This window comes from Panthera leo, chromosome D4 (genome assembly GCF_018350215.1).
Source record: "Panthera leo isolate Ple1 chromosome D4, P.leo_Ple1_pat1.1, whole genome shotgun sequence".
NCBI lineage: Eukaryota > Metazoa > Chordata > Mammalia > Carnivora > Felidae > Panthera > Panthera leo.
This window is the reverse complement of record NC_056691.1, coordinates 30,607,353-30,629,696: the sequence shown is the minus strand read 5'-3', so window position 1 is coordinate 30,629,696 and position 22,344 is coordinate 30,607,353. Positions and strand designations below refer to the sequence as shown.

General features: G+C 40.5%; 2 protein-coding genes across 13 annotated transcripts in view; both read left to right on the top strand.

Moving 5' to 3' along the window:
* Positions 1–13,685, top strand: part of PRXL2C (peroxiredoxin like 2C) — a 36,031-nt gene extending 22,346 nt beyond the window's left edge. For both annotated transcript variants that reach the window (XR_006195979.1, XM_042913436.1), the window contains one exon: positions 13,143–13,685. The gene's annotated coding sequence lies outside the window, so the exon portion shown is untranslated. The remainder of the gene's footprint in view (positions 1–13,142) is intronic.
* Positions 13,686–16,292: 2,607 nt separating this feature from the next.
* Positions 16,293–22,344, top strand: part of CDC14B (cell division cycle 14B) — a 114,526-nt gene continuing 108,474 nt past the window's right edge. For 4 of the 11 annotated variants that reach the window (XM_042913957.1, XM_042913950.1, XM_042913956.1 and 1 more), the window contains exon 1: positions 16,298–16,491. In XM_042913957.1, the coding sequence (XP_042769891.1) occupies positions 16,332–16,491 (160 nt within the window). In that variant the 5' untranslated portion in view covers positions 16,298–16,331. Of the gene's footprint in view, positions 16,492–22,344 lie in introns of all 11 variants that reach the window. The other 7 variants (XR_006196119.1, XR_006196118.1, XM_042913952.1 and 4 more) reach the window with 4 other exon arrangements.

Sequence of the window (22,344 nt, the reverse complement as noted above, 5' to 3'; positions counted from 1 at the left end):
GAATACTTTTAAGGTTTCTTTAGAAATCATTCCAGCTCTGTTATTTAACTTTACTCTGAGAGCAGCCTGTAATCACTGACATTTCCAGACTTTGACTCCTAAGGACTTAAAATGCCATATATGAATGTACTTACTAACTTGATGTAAATAAATAGCCTCATAATTCCAAGCAACATGCATACATGTCTCATAAGCAGTTCATCATTTCTTCTGCTTAAACCCATACTTTCCTCTCCCTTTTTGTAGACTGAAAGCTCAGATTTTGAGATTTTGTTGCTCATGTCTATATAGGCAAGTATGAGGCCCTCCTGTGAATTAATACTGTGTGCCACACAAGGGGAAAACAAAGCAAAAGAAAATGCTTTCAAAAATGTATTGAAGGGGCACCTAGCTGGTTCAGTTGGTAGAGCATATGACTCTTGATCTCAGGATCGTAAGTTTAAGTGGCACACTGGATATAGAGATAACTTAAAAATAAAAGTTTTTAATTTTTTTTTTTTAACGTTTATTTATTTTTGAGACAGAGAGAGACAGAGCATGAACGGGGGAGGGGCAGAGAGAGAGGGAGACACAGAATCGGAAACAGGCTCCAGGCTCTGAGCCATCAGCCCAGAGCCTGACGCGGGGCTCGAACTCACGGACCGCGAGATCGTGACCTGAGCCGAAGTCGGACGCTTAACCGACTGAGCCACTCAGGCGCCCCAAAAAATAAAAGTTTTTAAATAAATAAATAATAAATAATGTACTGGAGACATTTTTCCAAAGATGACAAACAGATAGACAATGGGTACATGAAGAGATGATCAAATAACTAATCATCAGGGAAATGCAAATCAAAACCACAATGAGGTATCACCTCACACCTGTCAGAATGGCTAAAATCAAAAAGACGATGAATAACAAGTGTTGACAAGGATGTGGAGAAAAGGGAACTCTGGTGTACTGTTGGTGGGAATGTAAATTGGTGCAGCCACTATGGAAAACAATATGGAGGTTCTTCAAAATACTGTAAGTAGAGCTACCAAAAGATCCACCAATTGCACTTCTGAATATTTATCCAAAAAAAAAAGTGAAAACAGTAACTCAAAAAAGGTATCTGCACCTTCATGCTCACTGAAGCATTATTTATAATAGTCAAGACATGGGAGCAGTCTAAGTGTCCATCGATGGATGGATAAAGAAAATGTATACATATGTGTGTGTGTGTGTGTGTGTGTGTGTGTTGTGTGAATATATATGTGTGTATACATATATATGTATACACAACACACACACACAACACACACACAAAGGAATATTACTTAGCCATGAAAAGAATGAAATCTTGCCATTTCCTGTTGACATGGATGGATCTTGAGGACATTAAAGTAAGTAAAATAGGTTAGATAAGAAAAGATAAATATGTCTGATTTCACTTATATGTAGAATATGAAAACAAAATAAAACCAAGCTCATGAATATAGAGAGTAGACTACTGGTTGCCTGTGGCATGGATAGGCAAAATGGGTGAAGGGAGTCAAAAAATACAATTTCCATTTATAAAATAAATAAGTCATGGGAATGTAATGTACAGCATGATGACTCCAGTTAATAATACCTTTTTTTTTTTTAAGTTTATTTATTTTTGAGAGGGAGAGAGACAGAACGTGAGAGGTAGAGAGAGAGAATCCCAAGCAGGATCCGCAGTAACAGTGCCCACTTTGGGGCTCATACCCACCAACCATGAGATCATGACCTGAGCCGAAACCAAGAGTGGGATGCTTAACCAACTGAGCCACCCAGGCACCCCTCTAATTAATAATACCTTACTGCATATTTGAAAGTAGCTAGGAGAGTAGATCTTGAAAGTTCTCATCACAAGAAAAACACATTTTGTAACTATATATGGTGACAGGTGTTAACTGGACTTATTGTGATGATTTTGCAATATATACAAATATTGAATCATTACATTTACATCTGAAACTAATATAACATTCTGTGGATTATGCCTCAAAAAAAAAAGGTATTAGAAACAATGATCCATGTACGTTGTATAGTTAGGAAAATTAAAATATAGTACCAGAACCATTCTGGCAGAGAGACCTGTGACCAAAGAGAAATAAAGTATCTTTCTGCCACTTCTTTAAGGAAAGAAAATGTATTCATTTATTAATGTTGAGAAATTATTCTAATATTGAGTTAGAATCTATCGGCTGCAGTGTAATCACACATATCTCCATTAAAAACTATAAAATTCATTCTGTAAGTTTTCTTATGTCATTTTGTTTTAACATATAAAAGTGAACCACTCACAGAGTACTTAATAACAGATATGTGCTTGAATATGCATAGACTATATCTGGATACATAAAATATTGAATTTTGAGGTGGATATATTATCTATTTAATGAAGTTATTTTTATAAGTAATAATCAAATTGTCTTGCATTATAACCTTCTCTAGATTAGTTAATACTAATTGGTTACAGAAGACTCAACTAAAAACACGGTGCAACAAAGAATAGAAACCTCATTGCCTTATAATGCCAGTTCTCTTGTTTTCTTGAACAGTATTATTTTCTATTTCCCACACATAAATCAGATATACTTACAGTGATAATCAGGCAAATATAAATTAAAACAATGAGATGGGGCACCTGGCTGGCTCAGCTGGTACTGTATGCAACACTTGATCTCAGGGTTGTGAGTTTGAGCCCCCACATTGGGTGTAGATATTACTTAAAAAAATAAATGCTATTTATTTTACTATATTTTATTTTTTTGAGGGAGAGAGTGTACAAGCAGGGGAGGAGCAAAGGGAGGAGAGAGAGAATCTTAAGCAGGCTCCATGCCCAGCACAGAGCCCAATGGGGTGCTCCATCTCACGACTATGAGATCATGACCTAAGCCGAAATCAAGAGTTGGATGCTTAACTAACTGAGCCACCCAGGCACCCTGAAATGCTACTTCAAAACCAAACCAAACCAAACCAAACAAAACAAAACAAATGAGATGCCATTTTCCTACCATGTGACAGAGAGTGCTACCAGGAGCAGAGGTCAGGCTGGGATTCAAAGGCAGTCAGAGAAGACCACACATCAGTTAACACTTAAATAGTTGTGAAAAAGCGTTTAAGAATTAGCCACACAGAAAAGTGGTGGTAAGGGCCTCCAGGAAGACGCTACAGCATGGGCAAATGCAAGAGTATGGGGGAGTATGGCACTTTGGGGACTCTGAGAGGGTATGTGGCAGAGCATACAAGGCAGTGAAGAAATCGCAGGAGATTTTGTAGACGAGACTAGAATCAGTTCTCAGAGGCCTTGAGTGTTTTTTAAATACTGTGACCAGGGGCACCTGGGTGGCTCAGTGGGTTAAGTGTCCGACTTCGGCTCAGGTCATGATCTCAAAGTTCATGAGTTTGAGCCCCATGTTGGGCTCTGTGCTGACAGCTCAGAGCCTGGAGCCTGCTTCCAATTCTGTGTCTCCCTCTCTTTCTGCCCCTCCCCTGCTCATGCTGTCTCTCTCTCAAAAGTAAATAAACATTAAAAAAATTTTAAAAATAATAAATATTATGACCCAGTAAAGACAGCTAGACCTTCTTGGAGGAATAACTGACTCCAGGGCAGGGAAAGGACAAGTTAAACCCTGAAAATCTTGTGCCAGAAAGTAAGAAAGCACTAAAAAATTGATGGGGACATGTCAAAAGGACACAGAAGCTAATATGAAGTGCTACCCACTAGTCAAATCTGAGACAATTTGAGCATCAAAATACATAGTGACACTAAGGGATTATAATCCATTATAGAAAACTAGAAGTAAATTAATCTATCCACCTACCTACATGCATGCATACATGCATACACACATACATACATGCATACATACATACACAGGAGAGAAAATAAAGCTCCTCTTTCTATAGAAAGTCAATAAATAAATGTAGAACGTAATTAGAAAGTCACTATCTGTACCATTATAGTAACAACTGATTCAGAATCCTCAATGTGTACTAAATCACTGGGTGGAAGTTTGTGGTCTTAAACTATCTCCCCACAAATTATTAATTACAAAGGGAAAAGTTATACCTTTATAGTGGGAAAAATTGGCAGGCAACACCTTAATGAACCCAGTGATCAAAGTTCATTAATTACCCAGAATAAGGCAAACTGTCATCCTGGGCCTCCTTACCTGACACAGCAAGGATGCACCATCACAGTAGAAAATTCCTGCAAAAGTACACATCCTGAGCCTAATTGTTAGAAAAAGGATTGCTTCCTGGGTCAGGGAAAACCAATGCTATAAAGGGCATTATTAGGACAATTGGTGAATTGTGAAGATGAACTAAACATTTGATAATTGTATTGTCAAGGAATGTTAAGTTTCCTGAATTTGACAATGACATTATGGTTATGTAGGAAAATGTTCCTGTTTTTAGGAGATAGAGGTCATGATGTCTGTAACATTTTTTCAGATGGTTCCCCCCTAGATTAACTTGTAGGTTTGACATTTTCAAACTAAAATAAAATAATAATAAAGATGACTCTTATATAAGTGTGTAGGATGGTCCAGAAGATGAATTCAAGACTCTCTAAATGGGGCAAGGGGCTGTGAGAACATTTTAGTTGATAAAATATGATCAGATTTACCATCTTGAAAGTTTACTATGGAGCAGGGTGGAGCACGGTCCAGAAAATGAACATGGTGGCCAAAAGACAAGTTTGATCTGCAAACTCTTCACTTGGAGTTTCTTTTCTTTTCTTTTACTTTTTTTTTTTTTTTTACACGTTTATTTTTGAGAGACAGAGAGAGACAGAGAGAGACAGAGCATGAGCATGGGAGGGGCAGACACAGAATCTGAAGCAGGCTCCAGGCTCTGAGCTTTAGCACAGAGCCTGAGGTCAGGCTCGAACTCACAAACTGCGAGATCATGACCTGAGCCGAAGTCGGATGCTTAACCAACTGAGCCCCCCAGGCGCCCATCTTCACTTGGATTTTCCAAATACATTTTAACGTTATTTTGGCAGCTAGATTTAAGTCAGAAACATGTTCTTTTTAATATATTTGATAATGCATAAGCTAAAAAAATTAAGCTAATACATTAAATGTGAAAACATAATTTTTCTTTCCAGAAATATTATTAAATGACAACTCACTTTTATGGACAATTTCTAGAAGCTGATTGCCTATGTTATGGGTCATTCCAGCTGTTTTTATCTTTGCAAAGCCCCTAACTTTGGATAAAGCAATTCACTACTCACTTGAATCTGCATTTAACAATGAAGTTAATGGAGAATCCAACTTAATCTGTTGATTTGTGCTCTAGTATCACTGAAGAGGGAAAAAATGATAGTTAAAACCTCCTACCCTATAAGAATTAAAAACTATAGATCTGTGAGGGTTGCCTGGATGGCTCAGTCAGTTGAGCATCTGACTCTTGATTTCAGCTCAGGTCATGATCTCACAGTTCGAGCCCTGTGTCAGGAGCTGCACTGACAGTGCAAACAAAGTCTGCTTGGGATTCTCCCTCTGTCCCTCCACTGCTTGTGTGTGCTCGTTCTCTCTCTCAAAATAGGGGCGTCTGGGTGGCTCAGTCGGTTAAGCATCCGACTTCGGCTCAGGTCATGATCTCACGGTCTGTGGGTTTGAGCCCTGCGTCAGGCTCTGTGCTGACAGCTCAGAGCCTGGAGCCTGTTTCAGATTCTGTGTCTCCCTCTTTCTCTGACCCTCTCCTGTTCATCCTCTCTCTCTCTCTGTCTCTCTGTCTCTCTGTCTCTCTGTCTCTCTCTGTCTCAAAAATAAATAAACGTTAAAAAAAAATTTTAAAAATCAAAATAAACTTAAACAAACAAAATCGAAACCTATAGATCTATGTGTTTACTCTTTTCTGCCCTCCCTACTCCTATGGAAAACAGTGTGTGAGAGGGAGAACCAAGACTAGGCTAGGACCTCCTCATAGACAGGAAAATTTGTAGCAAAAAGACAGAAAAATCACCCAATATATTGGAATTGGTAGCCAGTTCTCTTCCAAAGTCTTTGCAGGGAATATTCTCCCAGTCACAACAGGAGATAGAGAATAAATTGCTTTTACACTTTTACAGCTACAGAAGTGACTTGAAATTGATGCCTTTAATTTACTTCTAACTGTGTGGATAAGGGCAGAGTCAGACAAAGGATGTCTTTCTTGTCCTGCAACAATTGGAAAGACAAATGTGTGTAGTGAAGGTGAAGGAGGCTATTAGCTGCTTCACATTACCTGATTATCTCTGCTGATTCCTACCTGAAGCATGCTCTGTCCTACCGCTACCAAGCCCCCCTGGGAGGAGGCCTGGTGGGGTGCAGCCAGGAGAAAGGGCCAAACTCAGGGACAGCTTGGGTCTGCGAATTCTGTATCCTAGTTATGTCTGAGGAAGAGGACCAAGACCCGAGCCAGCAGAGCCGATCCCATTCAGTCATGTTGGGTGGGAGGGAAGGTTCAGAAACTTGAGGTATAGTGCCAAAGGGATGTCAGAGGTGGAGAGCAGCAAGCAGGGGCAAGGGAAGGGTGGCAGATGGATTGGAATGGCATGGGGGATTGTCTGGACACGGGCTTGACACAGGGAATCATGCTTATGATTGCATGGATGGTATTTCTATAAGGATCATTGATTCTGTATCTTGTTTTGAGTGGTGGTTATACAGGGGTATATAATTTTAAAACTCACTGAACTAACATCCAGATCTTTGCTTCTATAACATGTTTATTATATTTCAAATTTTTAAAAGCCCATTGGAAATTACTATAGCTGAAATCACAATCTTATGGTGCCCCCAGAGCTTACTGTGAACATAAGGTTAATAAATCTTCATAAGAGCCTCCTTTACACTTACAAAAATGAGGTGATGAGAGACTGCACTGCCCAAAACTCAAGACTAAAATAAAGAAAAGAGTTTAATTTCAAAGTTCTGTTGGGCCTTGGTGGAAATGAAAGTGTCCCAGATGTAGTGGCTTCTGCTTTGGTCAGACAGTAATAGGTATAATTTCTTTTGCCCCAGTAGGCCTCTGGGCCTTGTAAGAAGCCAGGAGGAGGAACTGAAATTAGTCTGGACAGTAATTTAAAATACTATCTCCCTTGTGAACAAAAGAAGCTGGAAGTGTATGTTTAACGAAAAAAAGTTTGCATTCCTATGGATCAGGCTGTACCTTCTCCTAGTAACAGTGGTAAAATACAGGAACAATACACAAAATCATGCTCATAATAAATGTATCATGGTTTATTTACTGAAGGACTTAAATAAATTCAAAGACATATACATATACACACACACATATATACATACATATATATACACATGTATACATACATACATGTATACATATATACATGTATACATACATATATGTATGTATGTATACATACATATATGTATGTATACATGTATATATAAGTTTTAATTTATTTAATTATTATTATTTAATTTATTATTATTAATTTATTATTTAATTTATTTATATATACATGTATGTATATATGTATATATATATATATATATATACACATATATGTATGTATACATGTATATATATATAAGTTTTAATTTATTTAAGTAATCTCTATACCCCTTGTGGGACTTGAACTCATGACCCTAAGATGAAGAGTCGCACACTCTTCCCACTGGGCCAGCCAGGTATTCTTATACCTTTTCCTTTAATTACAGAAAATCAGTATTTTAAGAAATTCCTATTTAAAAATTCAATATTTAAATATATCAATTTTCTTCAAGTTAATCTAGAAATTGAATACTATCCCAGACAAAATCACAGAAAGAATTTTATCTTTTTTTTTTTTTTAATTTTTTTTTTAATGTTTATTTATTTTTGAGACAGAGAGAGACAGAGCATGAATGGGGGAGGGGCAGAGAGAGAGGGAGACACAGAATCGGAAGCAGGCTTCAGGCTCTGAGCCATCAGCCCAGAGCCTGACGCGGGGCTCGAACTCACGGACCGCGAGATCCTGACCTGAGCTGAAGTCGGACGCTTAACCGACTGCGCCACCCAGGCGCCCCGAAAGAATTTTAAAATATGTAAGAATATAGGGTACATGGCTGGCTCAGTAAGTAGAGCATGGTAAAGATTACTTAAAAATAAAATCTTGAAAATATAGAGAATATAGAGAAAAAAATTGGCTTTGATTATGAAAAATTTTAAACATAAGAAAGTAGAAAGACAACGAAAAAAGAAATAACCATTACCTGGATTCAATAATTCTTAATATTCTGCCATAGTTGTTTTATAGATAAATACATAGGTAAATGGATAGATAGAATGAGATAAAGAGTATATACTTACTGAACCATTTTACTTTTATTTACTTTAAAAAATTGTTTGAGTGAGAGAGAGAGAGAGAGAGAGAGAGCGAGCATGCACAAGTGGTTGGGAGGGAGAGAGAATCCCAAGGAGGTGCTGTGCAGCAAGCACACAGTCTGATGTGGGGCTTGACCAAATGAACCACGAGATCGCGACCTGAGCTGAAATCAAGAGTGGGATGCTCAGCTGACTGAGCTACCCGGGTGCCTCCTTACTAGACCATTTTAAAGCTTTATACTCAAATACTTTATCCATAAATTCTTCAGTTATCAGTTGACTTGAGCTGCTATAACAAAGTATTATAGATTGGGTGGTTTTTTGAGTTTTTTTTTTTAAAGATTTTATTTTTAAGTAATCTCTACATCCAATGTGGGGCTCAAACTTACAACCCTGAGATCAAGAGTCACATGCTCTACTGACTGAGACTGCCAGGCACCCCGAGACTGGGTGGTTTAAACAACAGACATTTATTTTTCACGGTTCTGGAGCCTGGAAAGTCTAAGATGAAGGCGCTGGCTGATTTGGTTCCTTGTGAGGACTCTGTTTCCTGGCTTGCAGATGGCTACCTTCTAACTGTGTCCTCATATGGTGCACAGAGAGCCATCTCTTTTCTACTTCTTATATGAATGATAATCAAAATATGAAGGCCACACCCTCTTGACCTCATCTAAACCTAATTATCTCCCAAAGGCCCCATCCCCAAAGACCATCACATTAGAGGTTAGGGCTTCAACATATAAATTGGGCTGGGAAGGGGTGGGGCACGATTCAGTCCACAGTACTAGAATAAGTCCATTCTTCTACATCATTGCATTATTATCATACCCCAAACATTTAACAATATTTCCTTAATATCACCTAATGCCCAGTCCATATTCAAATATCACCAGTTATCCAAAACATGTCATTTATAGCTGGTTTGTTCAGACCAGACACTATGAATTGCATTTGGTTTTATGGCTCTTAAGGTTCTTTTCATTTACCACACATCTTCTCATCCACTTGACCTCAGTTTTTTTCCCATGACATTTACCTGTTTAAGAGACAGACTTTGTAAAAAGTCTCACATGTTACACTGTTTTCTTAGAAGTCATTTAATTTGTTCCCTCCTCCCCCTTATATGTCCTATAAGCTGAACTCAGATCTCAAGACTTGATTGGATTCAGGGTAACTATTTTTCTCCTATTTTACTGGTGATGCTGTGTTCATCAAGAAGCACACAATCTCAGGGCGCCTGAGTGGCTCAGTTGGTCAAGCATCTATTTGACTCTAGGTTTTGGCTCGGGTCATGATCTCAGTGCTGACAGCACAGAGCCTGCTTGGGATTTTCTCTCTCCTTCTCTCTGCCCTTCCCCACTCTCTCTGTGTGCCTATGCATGTGTGTGCGTGCTCTCTCTCTCAAATAAAAAAAGAAAGGAGACTAGAATCAGGCCATAGTATATACTGAGAACTGTAAATATTTATGGGTAGCATTTCAAATTAATGGGAAAAAGATGTGCTATGTGATAAAAAAGTGTTGGGAAAGAATAGATCCCTACTTTATCCTATATCCTCCAAATAAATTCCAGGTGGATTAAAGAGCTAAATATAGCAACATCTCTGAAAGAAATAGAAAATAAAGAATACTTTTAAAATATTGGGACACAAAAAATAAGGTACAATACTTAGAAACCTTAAAAAAAGGACTGGTAAGGGGCACCTGGCTGGTTCAGCGGAGCATGCAACTCTTGATCTTGGGGTCATGAGATCGAATACCATGTTGGTGGAGAGATTACTTAAATAATAAAATCTTAAAAAAAAAAGGACTGGCAAAATTGATCAGACATTAAAACACATACAACTTGTGCAGCAACATGAACAGAGCAATATGACAAAGATTAAGTAATATCAACAAGACTGAAGAGCTGATATCTATAATATATAATCAACTCTTACCAATCTAAAAGAAAATGAAAACAAATGGAGACATGAGCAAACAACATGAATAAGAAATTCTTAGAAAATATACTGAGCACTTTATAATATGTTCAGCTTTACTAGTGATGAGAGAAATGCAGTGAAAATTACAGTAAGCTGTTACTTTTTATTCTCAAACTTAAAAATATTGATTATATCTAGTGATCTCAAGGATGTGCAGAAACAAGTACTCTAAAATATTATTGGTGTCTATCAAAATTTAAAAAGTGGTCACTCTTCGATTCAGCAATTCCACCTCCTGTGGATATACATATGTTAGGATATTCAATGCAGAGCTGTTTGTAATAATACCCCCCACTACAACCTAAGTGTCCATCCATAGGAAAATAAATTATGGAAAACATACAAGGGAAATCTATGCAGCCATTAGAGTCAATGGAGTTGGCTATAAAGACAAGGAAAATGTTCAGGATGCAGTATTAAGTAAAAAAGAAAAAAAAAAACAGTTCATAGAACAGTATGCACACTATGAAACAATTTATTAAAAATTCTTTCAAATCTAAATACAGACTATTAAAGGTGTAGGGTAGGATTGGGGTATAAGGGTGAAGAAGAATTTTATATATACAACTATGTATGTATTTCTGCTTTTTATTTACGTTTTTAAAAAATACAATAACATGTACATGCATTATTTGGTCATTTGGGATAAAAACAAAGAAAAAGAAAAATACCTCAAGAATCTTTGAGGTAAAAAGACCCTATCACAAAGTAAGACCCAGATTTTAGAAGCCACTGGTGAGGATGAGCATGTATATTCATTTCATCCTGGGAGAAACATTTAGCCAAGGAGAGCATGGATGTGCTGATCTTCATGCATTCTTTTCCATTTCTCTCAAGATTACTAAATTCTACTCTACTGATACATTAAACATCTGACTGTCAAATGCATGCTAGCATTTTTCAAAAGGTAAAGTGAGAGAGAGAATAAGCTGGGTACTGCTCAGTCAGTGCCCTTGGCACAGGCCTAGTCTTTGGGGTAAAAGCATCCTTAGTCGTTCTCTGATCTCAAGACTCAATATAACCAGAATTCTCACCATTCTCTAGCCTCTTCCACACCAGCATGACATTATTTATTATTGTTGTCGTTGTTGTTATTGTGTGGGAGGAAGTGTACGTAATAAAAAAACAAATTAACATCAGGAATATTGTTTTAAAAATCTGTAATGGTAGCATGTGGTCTGAGGTCCCCAAATTTAATAAAAATGTATGACATTTATATAACTTTACAGGTTATTTCAAAACCTACCTGCAAGGAAAGATCCCTCCAAACTCTGTCCTCAACCTATGAAGAATGGTGTTGGCCCCAAGAAAGAGCCCTGGGTTTTCAAACCAAACTCACTGCAGGACCTGGGATAACTGCTTTGCCCTGTCAAATGAGGGATTCCTCACCCACAAAATAAAAACAATAATATCTAACAGGGCATCTAAACCCCTAGCACTGTGTCCAGCATGTGGTAGTAGCTTTCTAAATATTCATTTTCTCCCCTTTTTACAATTCTAAGAGATTTTCAGTCTCAGGGTCAGGAATATGGAGGACTTCAGATTAATGCTGAGATTACCAGAATATCCAATGAAATAAAATCAACTTTTTTTTTTTTTAAGATTTTATTTTAGGGGCACCTGAGTGGTTCATTCGGTTAAATGTCTGATTCTTGGTTTCAGCCCAGGTCATGATCTCACAGTTGGTAGGATCAAGCCCCCACACTGCTCTATGCTGACAGCATGAAGCCTGCTTGGGATTCTCTCTCTCTCCCTTTCTCTCTCTGCCCCTCCCCTGCTCATGCTGTCTCTCAAAAATAAATAAATTTAAAAAAACATTTTATTTTTAAATTTTATTTATTTTTAAGATTTTATTTATTTATTTATTTATTTTAATTAAAATTTTTTTTTTAACGTTTATTCATTTTTGAGAGACAGAGAGAGACAGAGCATGAGTGAGGAAGGGGCAGAGAGAGGGAGACACAGAATCAGAAACAGGCTCCAGACTCTGAGCTGTCAGCACAGAGCCTGACGCAGGGCTTGAACTCACAAACTGCGAGATCCTGACCTGAGCCGAAGTCGGACGCTCAGCCGACTGAGCCACCCAGGCGCCCCTAAGATTTTATTTTTAAGTGATCCCTACACCCAACATGCGGATTGAATTTACAACCCCAAGATCAAGAATCGCATGCTCTATGGACTCAGTCAGTCAGGTGCCCCTAAACCAGTCTTTTTAAATATGCTAGTGAAGACTTCAGTGTCTATTTTCCCATATACCTGCCACCTAAACCCTTTAGCTTTATGGAAATTTGACCTTAAAGAAAATTACTTATCTTCACATAATTAAAGCTGTAATTCACTTATTATTTGAAATTGAAACTTACTGTCATTTGAAAAAAAAGTTTTTTTTTTTTAGGATTTTACTTTTAGTGGTACCTAGGTGGCTCAGTCATTGAGGGACTCACTCTCGGTTTTGGCTTGGGTCGTGATTCACAGTTTGTGGGATTGAGCCCTGCGCTGGGCTCTATGCTGACAGCACGGAGCCTGCTTCTGATTCTCTCTCTCTCCCTCTCTGCACCTCCCTGGCTCTCTCTCAAAATAAATAAACACTTTTAAAAAAATATTTATTTTTAAGTGCTCTCTACATCCAACATGGAACTCCAATTTACAACCCTGAAATCAAAGGTCACATCATGCTCTAGGGACTGAGACAGCCAGGTCTTCTATCCTTTGAAATTGTAATGTAATGTATCTATGGACCAGTTTCTACTAATTTTAGGGTAAGATTTCAAATTTTCAGAGTATGACTTAACTAAAATATACATCTAAAAAATCTTCTATAATTGTATTCTTTTCAGGGTGAATCTACCTAGGAGAAAGGAATATTTTGGAGAACTTCTTCCCTAGTTCTTTTGCTTTTCACTGTGCTGCCCATAATGCTGAAGATTATAACCAGATGCATCTGTTTTCTAAGCTCAGACAAGTCAAGGAAAGACAACTGGAATCTTGAAGAATGTTTCAGTATCCACTCCAGCCCTGCACTGTCACTTCTGTGGGTTCCCATGTCCTCACTGTGAAATGGCAGCCTTGGACCAAATATTGTCTAAAGTGCTTTCAAGCTCTAAAATTTTATGATCAATGGTCAAACAGTGAACAATAAACTAACCAATCAACCAAGCAAACTGAACTACATTTCTTATGGCCAATTTCTCAGAGCTTAGAGATTAGCTTATTAAATGTCAGTAAGAGTCAAATTACTCAAGAGAAGTGCCACACATGAAAACAAATATCGTAGAAAGACCACTTTTCTGTCACTACCTAAACATGACCTAAAAAGAAAATATAAACAGGGTTTAAAATTTCGATGTGTGAGAGCAAGTTTAAGTGTCAGACTTTGCCTCAGGTCATGATCTGGAGGTTGGTGAGTTTGAGCCCTGCATTGGGCTCTGTGCTAACAGCTCAGAACCTGCAGCCTACTTTGGATTTTGTATCCTCCCCTCTCTCTGGCCCTACCCGGCTTGTGCTCTCTCTCAAAAATAAATAAACGTTAAAAAAATAAAATAAAATTTCAGTGTGTGTACTTAGTGTATGGATTTCCTATTCCCAAGAATGTGAGACATTTCTGCAAATTTACAAACTGTAATTATATACTTTCTCTCTTAACAATGTTATACTAACAAAAGCATAAAATTCTGTTTGTAAAATGTGAAAATGCTTAAACAGTGTAATTATCTGTACTTATTATATTTTTCCCTCATTTATTGGAATCATATGCATTTTGTTAGAATTTCCAGTCTAAACACTAAATTTGTAGTTGAAAGAAAATGAACTGATGTAAGTGAACTTCCTGGCACTTCAGTCTTAGTTTGACATTTAGATAAGCCACGCTCAAATAAATAGAATGTCATAGGGTACTTGAATTTCTTTAATTCTAGGGAGCCAAGAAAACAACTCCCATGTAGTATCTAACTGTTCAAAACAAGACCTACTTGGATGTTAACTAGACTTGCTGTGGTGATTATTTTGCACTATATACAAATATCAAATCCTTATGTTGTACACCTGAAACTAATGTAACGTTATATGTCAATTATACCTCAATAAACAAAAGAAAAGACTCTAGCAAAATCTCAGATGATCTGGGAAAAGGTGGCCTTTCCACTACTTTCCTAAGGCCAGTAAGGCCTCCTTTTTCTAGTCAAAGTAGAGGACCTGGGAGGATAGGTCTCTGCTTAACGTGGACTCATTTGCATAGCATTCTAGAAGCTTCCAAGTCTTGTGCTTTATTGCTGCCCCTGCAGACAAACAGGTGGACCATTTTTAATTTAAGGCCTTCACTGAGTTCCTTAGGGGAAACAGGGAGGAAAGAACATGATTACTAAGCTTCTGGTCTAAGTGGCTGATCTGTAGTTCCAGACTGTTCAGCTGAGTCAGTGATGCAGAACCATCTTTTTCCTCAGCCCCCTTTCCTCCTTAATTAGCAGTGCTAAAGGGTAAAGGCCTTCAACAATAGAAGTCAAATAGCCCCTCTGGGAGGTACTCCATCAAAATTTGCATTTCTAAGACGCTTCTAGGGGGATTGACTAAAATTCTATCTTCCTCTTCTAGAGGCTGGCAGTAATTGCAGAACTGCAGGATAAAACGTTAAAACGTTGGTGAAAAATTAAGAATCGCTTGCAAGATGTAAAACTCGGGGCTATGAAAATTTAAGACTGCCCTCCAATCTATTCACCTTCTTAGATGTTACCATGGAAATTTGTTTAAAGTCCCACCAAAACGAGTTTTGGTTAAGTTTCAGAAATACCAGGCATTATTTTAACCCAGAAGAAAAACAGAGAGACAACCCCACAGTTTGCAAGATGAAAGCTCAAGGATTAAATTCGCCACTTGCTTCATTCAATACTTCAATCATTTTATCTGTCAACACCTTAGGTAAGAAAAACTCAGCAACTGTGTGTAAAATTACTGAGTTAAATGGGGGTACTGGACTCCGAGAAGACAAACTAGGAGGCAAACCCTACCGTAAATCGTGTTTCCACGGTGAGTTTATCGACTCCTTCAGAAGCCTGGCTTAGTCTTTTTGAATGCTGGGCACAACATATGTCGATAAAGAGTATGGGTGATTTAAATAGTTCTTAAGTTGTGAAACCAACTTTACCTTAGAGCGGCGGACAATTTTATCAGTCCATACTCTTTTTCCAAGCCAGCAGCCAGGGCAAGAGTCCTTTTCACTTGGCGCAATTACAGGGAAAAGCCAGAAATACTTAAAAAAAATATACATGCCAAAGAACTGGAGTTAAGTTACTAGGGTGGGGCTGTGTAAAGCTTTGGTGACTCATTAAAGGAAGTTGGCGACCTCGGGTCTTGGCACTGGAAGAACACAGAAGAAACAAAAGTTGGGGGTAGGCGGAGGGTCGCGAGCACACTTTTATGTTTGATTGGCGGAACCACTCAGACTTTTCTTTATGGCGTCACCGGTACCTGCCTGTAGAAAGGCCCCGTCCGCGTGACGTCACGTCTCACTGACCAATGAAAAGCCCCAGTCTGCGGGCCCCGAGGAGGGTTGTGGGCCCTTTTTTGTGAATGAAGCTCCACGGAACAGCCCTCCTGGGGTCCCCGGGAACCGCGGCCCGCTGTGCTCCCGCGCCTCAGCAGCAGCGTCCGCGGCCGCGGTGGGCGCGCGCGGTTACCCCGGGCAGCCCCAGCCGCCGGCGGCAGCACCGTCGCCTCAGCCGCGCCAGCGGGCTGCGGGCACCTGGGGGCGGGCTGGGGGGCGCCGGCGGCGGCAGGAGGCGCTGTAGCCAGGGCTGCGGCGCGGGTCCCGCGGCGGCCGCAGGAGGGAGCGGGGCAGGCGCGGTGGGCCCGGCCCCTCCTCCGCCTCCTGCGCGGCCGCCTCCCGCCGGGCTCGACCGGCGCCCGCCGTCCCTGCAGCGCCGCTCCGCGCCCGCCGCCCCGAGCGCCCGCGCGCGGGGCTGGCGGGGGCCTCGGCGGGCGAGCGGACGCTCGGGGCCATGGTCGTGGCCCCCTGACGGGCCGCGGCCGCCTCCATGAAGCGGAAGAGCGAGCGGCGGCCGAGCTGGGCCGCCGCGCCCCCCTGCTCGCGGCGTTGCTCGGCGTCCTCGCATGGAGTGAAGAAGAGCCGCAGCTCCACGTCGCAGGAACTGCACCGCTTGGACCAGCAGGACGACCTGTACCTGGACATCACCGGTGAGCCGGCGAGCGAGCGCGTGGCGGGGCGCCCCAGACACGCGGCACCCCGCGCGGGGGTCTTAGCCCACCCACCCAGTCTGTGGAGGCGCCTCCCGGGGCCCGACTGACGTGCCTCCACCCCCACTCCCATAAAAGCCCTGCCGACCACACCCCCTTCAGCAGCCGGGCTCCTTGGGAGCGCCCCCCTACCCCGACTTTCCATCTGCGTGTGTTGCGAGCTGTAACTTTATCCGTTTTGCACTCCTACCCCAGCGAGATGGGCCGAGGGTCACCTTTCTAAATTGCTGGCGTCAGCTCGGCGCCTCGGGCTTTTTCTAAGTTCGGGTTGATAGCACCTCCCGGGGCTGCAAGCTCGGTTGGCCCTCCCAGGAGTCTGAACCTCTGAATCACCCCAGAGGATTCCCCGAGCGCGCGGAACGCGCCGGCACGGGAGCAGCTGCCCTGTTTGCTTGGCGTTCGCCCAACCTCGGCTGCTCTGGAGGAAATGGAGTCCCGCCTCGTGCGGCGTTCCCACGTCCGCGCTCGGGTCCGCACGGCCCGCGCCCCCTCCTTGGCGTGCACGCGAGCACTCCCGGCCTCCTGGGGCTAGCTCCCCTCTCGTGCCTCTACTAGCATTGTGTCACGTTGAAGGCTTGGGAGCCGCTGTGCGTGCCGAATGCCCAGAGTTGTCACTTGAGAAATCGCAGCCAGCCAGAGGAGGTAGAAAAGCAGACCTTTCGTAGCTGTTTTATTATTAGTGCTGATGCTACAATTCTTGAAGAGTAATACATCCAATTTGGTAGCTGTTGGGTTTGCCAGGATTGACACTAAAGCGTGTGAAGGCATCACATGTGATGATGTATGTGCAAAACGCTTTGTAAACAGCATAGCGGTCTACAATTCTGAGGCAGTTTGCAGTCTGTTTTCTGTGGCGCGGAATGTGTAAGGCTTGGCATGTGGAATTTTTAAAAAACTGTTTCCCGCCCTGAGTCTTTGATAAACCAGGTGAGCTGGACAGGGCAGAATATTAATTTAGAAAGTGTTCAGACAAACATAAATTTAGTAGACATTGATTTCTAGATTGATGGACAGTTGTAAACTGAAGGTCCGTTTTAAACAAAGCTGCGAGTACAGGGGAAGGTTTCTCGGCGCTGGATGGGTGGCCTTTGGAAACCACGGCGGGAGGAGCAAGGGGTCGCCTTAATCTCTGTCCCCGGCTGACACCTGCCCGGGTCCACCGTAGCATGTGACGCTGTTGGAGGTGAAGCCAGTTTGCTGAGGCTGAAACCAGGTCCCACCTGGCTGTACACTCCCCGGGAGATAGCCCCGCCGAGGAGGGCTAGGGGTGGGGGACGACACCACATATTCCTTGTGCCTTTGTTATTTATTTATACCTCTTCAAAGGAACTTTGCTTAATAGCATTTAATTTTAGGGCAAGTAACGCACTCTTCATTCTGAAGGTGTTTCTAGTGAAACACCTCAGGAGTTTCTAGTGAAAAGCTGGTTGCAGCCACCGGCTCTTGGTCCCCAGAGGCAACGGCAGTTCCTAGTTTCCTGTGAATCCTTCCAGAAATAGACTATGCGTGCATACACCTATATATTCTTAATCAGACACAAGCGTGATAGCATACATATTGTTTTGCAGTTTTTTCTTTACAGTATTTCTTAGCAGAACAATTATTCTGTACATGCAAACCTGCTGCATTTGATTTTAATTACTGCTTAGGCCAAAGTAGACCAAGTTTTAAAAAATAAAGCCATAAAGTATATGTAGATTTAAAAATATATCTCTTCAAAGATTTTCTTATTTTTTAAAAGTAATCTCTACACCCAAAATGGAGCCGGAACTCACATCCCCCCGTTCAAGAGTCTTGTGCTGTATCCTCTGAGCCAGCCAGGTGCCCCTAAGTGTGTGTACACACACACACACACACACACACACACACACACACACATACACACACACACACACACACACATACACACACACACACACACACAGATATTTATATGTTTTAGTCGTTTAGACAGCTCCTTATTTTATTTATTGTATTTTTTTAAATGTTTATTCTTGAGGGAGAGAGAGAGAGAGACAGTGTAAGCGGGGAGGGGCAGAGAGAGAGAGACAGAGACAGAATCTGAAGCAGGTTCCAGGCCCTGAACTGTCAGCACAGAGGTGGACACAGGGCTTGAACCCAGGAACTGCGAGATAATGACCTGAGCTGAAGTCTGACGCTCAGCTGACTGAGCCACCCAGGCACCCTTAGACAGCTCCTTACTGATAAATATTTAAGGTTGTCTCCATCAAAAAGAAGTTTTTGACAGTAAAGTCGTTGGAGTAAATCTTATTCCTCCTTCGTGGCTGGCTTTCCTGAGCACAGTGATTGAACTTCAGAAAATATTGCCAAGCTGAATATTGAGGAAAGAGTTGGTGCATTGTATAATATCAAAATGCTGTTATTTAGATTGCAAGCCCAGATAATGAAAGGATCCTGCTTAAGTGTAAGGGCAGCAAGGGAATCAAGTTTGCCTGGAATTTTTCCAGGTGTCCCTTAGTGACAGTCTTGGCTTCCTGGAAGAATGATACTGAATCAGTCTGCTTCAGGGTGATGGACAAGACAAATTAAAGTAACTTTGGATGCATGGTGCAGATTACTTTACACTGGGTTTGGAGGGAAGGCTTGAGCCTAAGTGGCAACCTGGTCCCATCCTCCCCAAGTTGTTTTTTCCTCATTGTTTCCTTAACATGTTTCAAGTTGAATGTTACCAAAAGAGATATATAAATATAGTTGGTCTCCCCAGTAATATTTTCTTTTTCTATGCACATTTAAGTTTCTACAAACTGTGCCATATCAACAAGAACAGTCCTTTTTTTTTTTTAATATATTTTTTTAATGTTTATTTATTTTTGAGACAGAGAGAGACAGAACATGAACGGGGGAGGGTCACAGAGAGAGGGAGACACAGAATCTGAAACAGGCTCCAGGCTCTGAGCTGTCAGCACAGAGCCCGACGCGGGGCTGGAACCCACGGACCATGAGATCATGACCTGAGCCGAAGTCGGACGCTTAACCGACCGAGCCACCCAGGCGCCCCGAACAGTCCTTTTTTTAATGGCTGTATGGTATTGCGTTGTATGGCTGAATTGTGATTTATATAATGGTTACAATCGTTTTTTTGGGAGGTTTTCAGTTTCTGCAAATGGCAGCAGTAAAATCAGTGTATATGTCTACCTACGTGTGTGACTGTATCTGCAAAATAAAGGAGAAGTGAAGAGACCAAGCCAAAATATATATAGTTTTATCTATTCATTGGTGGACTTTTTTGTGATTGTGAATAATGCTGCTATGAACATTAATGTACAAGTTTTTGCGTGGACGTTTTCAGTTCCTTTGCCTATATACAGGTAGGAGTGGAGGTGCTGGGTTGCATGGTAACGCCATGTTTAACCTTTTGAGGAACTGCCAGACTTTTTCCCAGTGCTACTGTACCACTAGCATTTCCCACCAGCATTGTACCAGTTCTTCGACATCCTAGCCAACACTTGTTATAGGATTATGAAGATTCTTTCCCAGTGGGATTGGTTTGTAAAAATTAATGCACATTATCACTTCTGCCCACTCTGCCCTTCAATACATTATTATTTTTTTACTTTATTGCCTTGTTATTTTTATTGTGACTTATTATCTGTTAAGTCAAATTCCCATAGATTAATGCCTATTATTGTTCTGTAGTCCTTCGTTATATGGTCACTACTTATGTATGTATGTATGTATGTATGTATGTATGTATGTATGTCTAGCCAGCCACTTGGCTACACTGGGCATTTCCTAGGAGTAGACTGATGGTTTTATTCCCACATGGACCCCATCCACCTCTCACCATTCACTCAGTTCTTGCCATTTGCAGTGATGTGGATTTTTACATGAGCTGTATTCCTGGTGCGGTTCCATGCATCATATTAAAAAAAAAGATCAGGGGCGCCTGGGTGGCTCGGTCGGTTAAGCGTCCGACTTTGGCTCAGGTCCTGATCTCACGGTCCGTGAGTTCGAGCCCCGCGTTGGGCTCTGTGCTGACAGCTCAGAGCCTGGAGCCTGTTTCAGATTCTGTGTCTCCCTCTCTCTGACCCTCCCCTGTTCATGCTCTCTCTCTGTGTCAAAAATAAATAAACGTTAAAAAAAAATTAAAAAAAAAGATCATAAAAACTGTAAATTGTATACATTAACACAAAAGAGATACTGAGTAAAGATCTAATCAGAATGAATTGTTATCAGTTAAGGAAGCTGGGGAAGAAGGGAAGAGAGGAGAGTTTTTGGTTGGGTTTGGAATTAGGATCTCTCAAGATGGAAAAATACCAAATGAAAAATGTTGGACATAGGTTTTTGATTTTCCGATGAACCTCCTAACAGTCAGAAGTCTGAATCTTTTTGATCTCTATATTCCTATCTCTTAAATAGGACCATAAATGACAGTGCACATTCTCCTTTCCTCTTTGGTAATATAGGAAAAAATATTAAAGACTATGAAACTACTGTATTATCTCTATTTTTGATAATTTATAGGATTTAATAGTATAGAATTTCGATTTACTTTATTTTTTTATTTTTTAAACTTCTGACTAGTAAAAATAATTGGTAATAACTATTAGCTAAAAACAATTCTTGGTGGTTTGTCTTAAAATAAATTTTGTTTTTAATGTCTGCCGTGATAGTCTACCTTTTTAAGAGTCTATAACAGTAAATAATTTTATTGGAGAAGCTCTAGTCGAGATCAGGATTGTCATTTAAAAGCACCGATTATTGTGTATCAGATACTCATCAAATTACAGATGCAGCACTGCCTTTACCCTGCTTCTTTTCTTTTTAGGATTTAAAAAATTCACACTAGACGTTATTGGGCAGGGAAAATTTATTCATTAATTCAAGAAGTGTTGAATGCTTACTATGTAAAATAGTCTTGCATATTCATTGTTTGCAATGATAGAAGTATATTTTTCTTGATTAAAAAAATAATGCTGTTACCTGGGGCACTGATTCAAGGAGGAAATAAATTCATTTTTCTTCAAGACTGATGTAGTAGATTATTGAGTTTCAGTAATTGAAGCTCATCAGAGTATGTAGTGTTCATTTTTCTTCTTATGCCTTATTTCTATACTTTGAAATTTGTGCATGAGCTAATTTTTTTTTTCTTGATTTATGTGCTTGTTTAAATCTTCAGCATCTTTACTTCTGATGGTGTCATGTTAGTAATCTGCTTTAAATTTAATTCCTTAGGCAGTGGGGCACTACACACAAAAACTTAACCCAGTTTCATTGTTACTGCTTCAATGGACATAATGGTTGGGCATAGAGATGAAGGGAAAGCGGAATAACTAGGTGACAGAGGTGGTACTGATGCCAGGAGTTGCCAGTAAGTGCAGACTATAACTTCTTTAAATGGGAATGGATTTCCCCAATTCCTGTTGTGGAGAGCTGGAATGAAACTGCATTGTGGATTTTTAGAATGAAAGGAAGGCACTGGGTACATAACAATGACATATCTTGAAGTTTCTGAGATAGTCTCTGGGGATCTCTGAATTGATAGGACAGGTGTTTTGTTATTTGAAAGAATTTCAAGAGATCATCTTGAAATACCACAACTGTCCACTTTTCCCTCAGAAGCTAAGACCGGAGATAAGTAATTTTGGCCAAATTGATGCAGTTTCTTTTTGGGAAAGCCATACTACCTGCCTTTTATTTTTTCTAGCAGATAAAGCTATTTCAGCAGTTATGTACATAAATTTGTTCAACATGTACTATTTAGTCCTGTGCTGCATGGGTGATGTCATAGTAGATGCTCCATGAGGAGTATCTGTGAAGTTGAATTTAGAT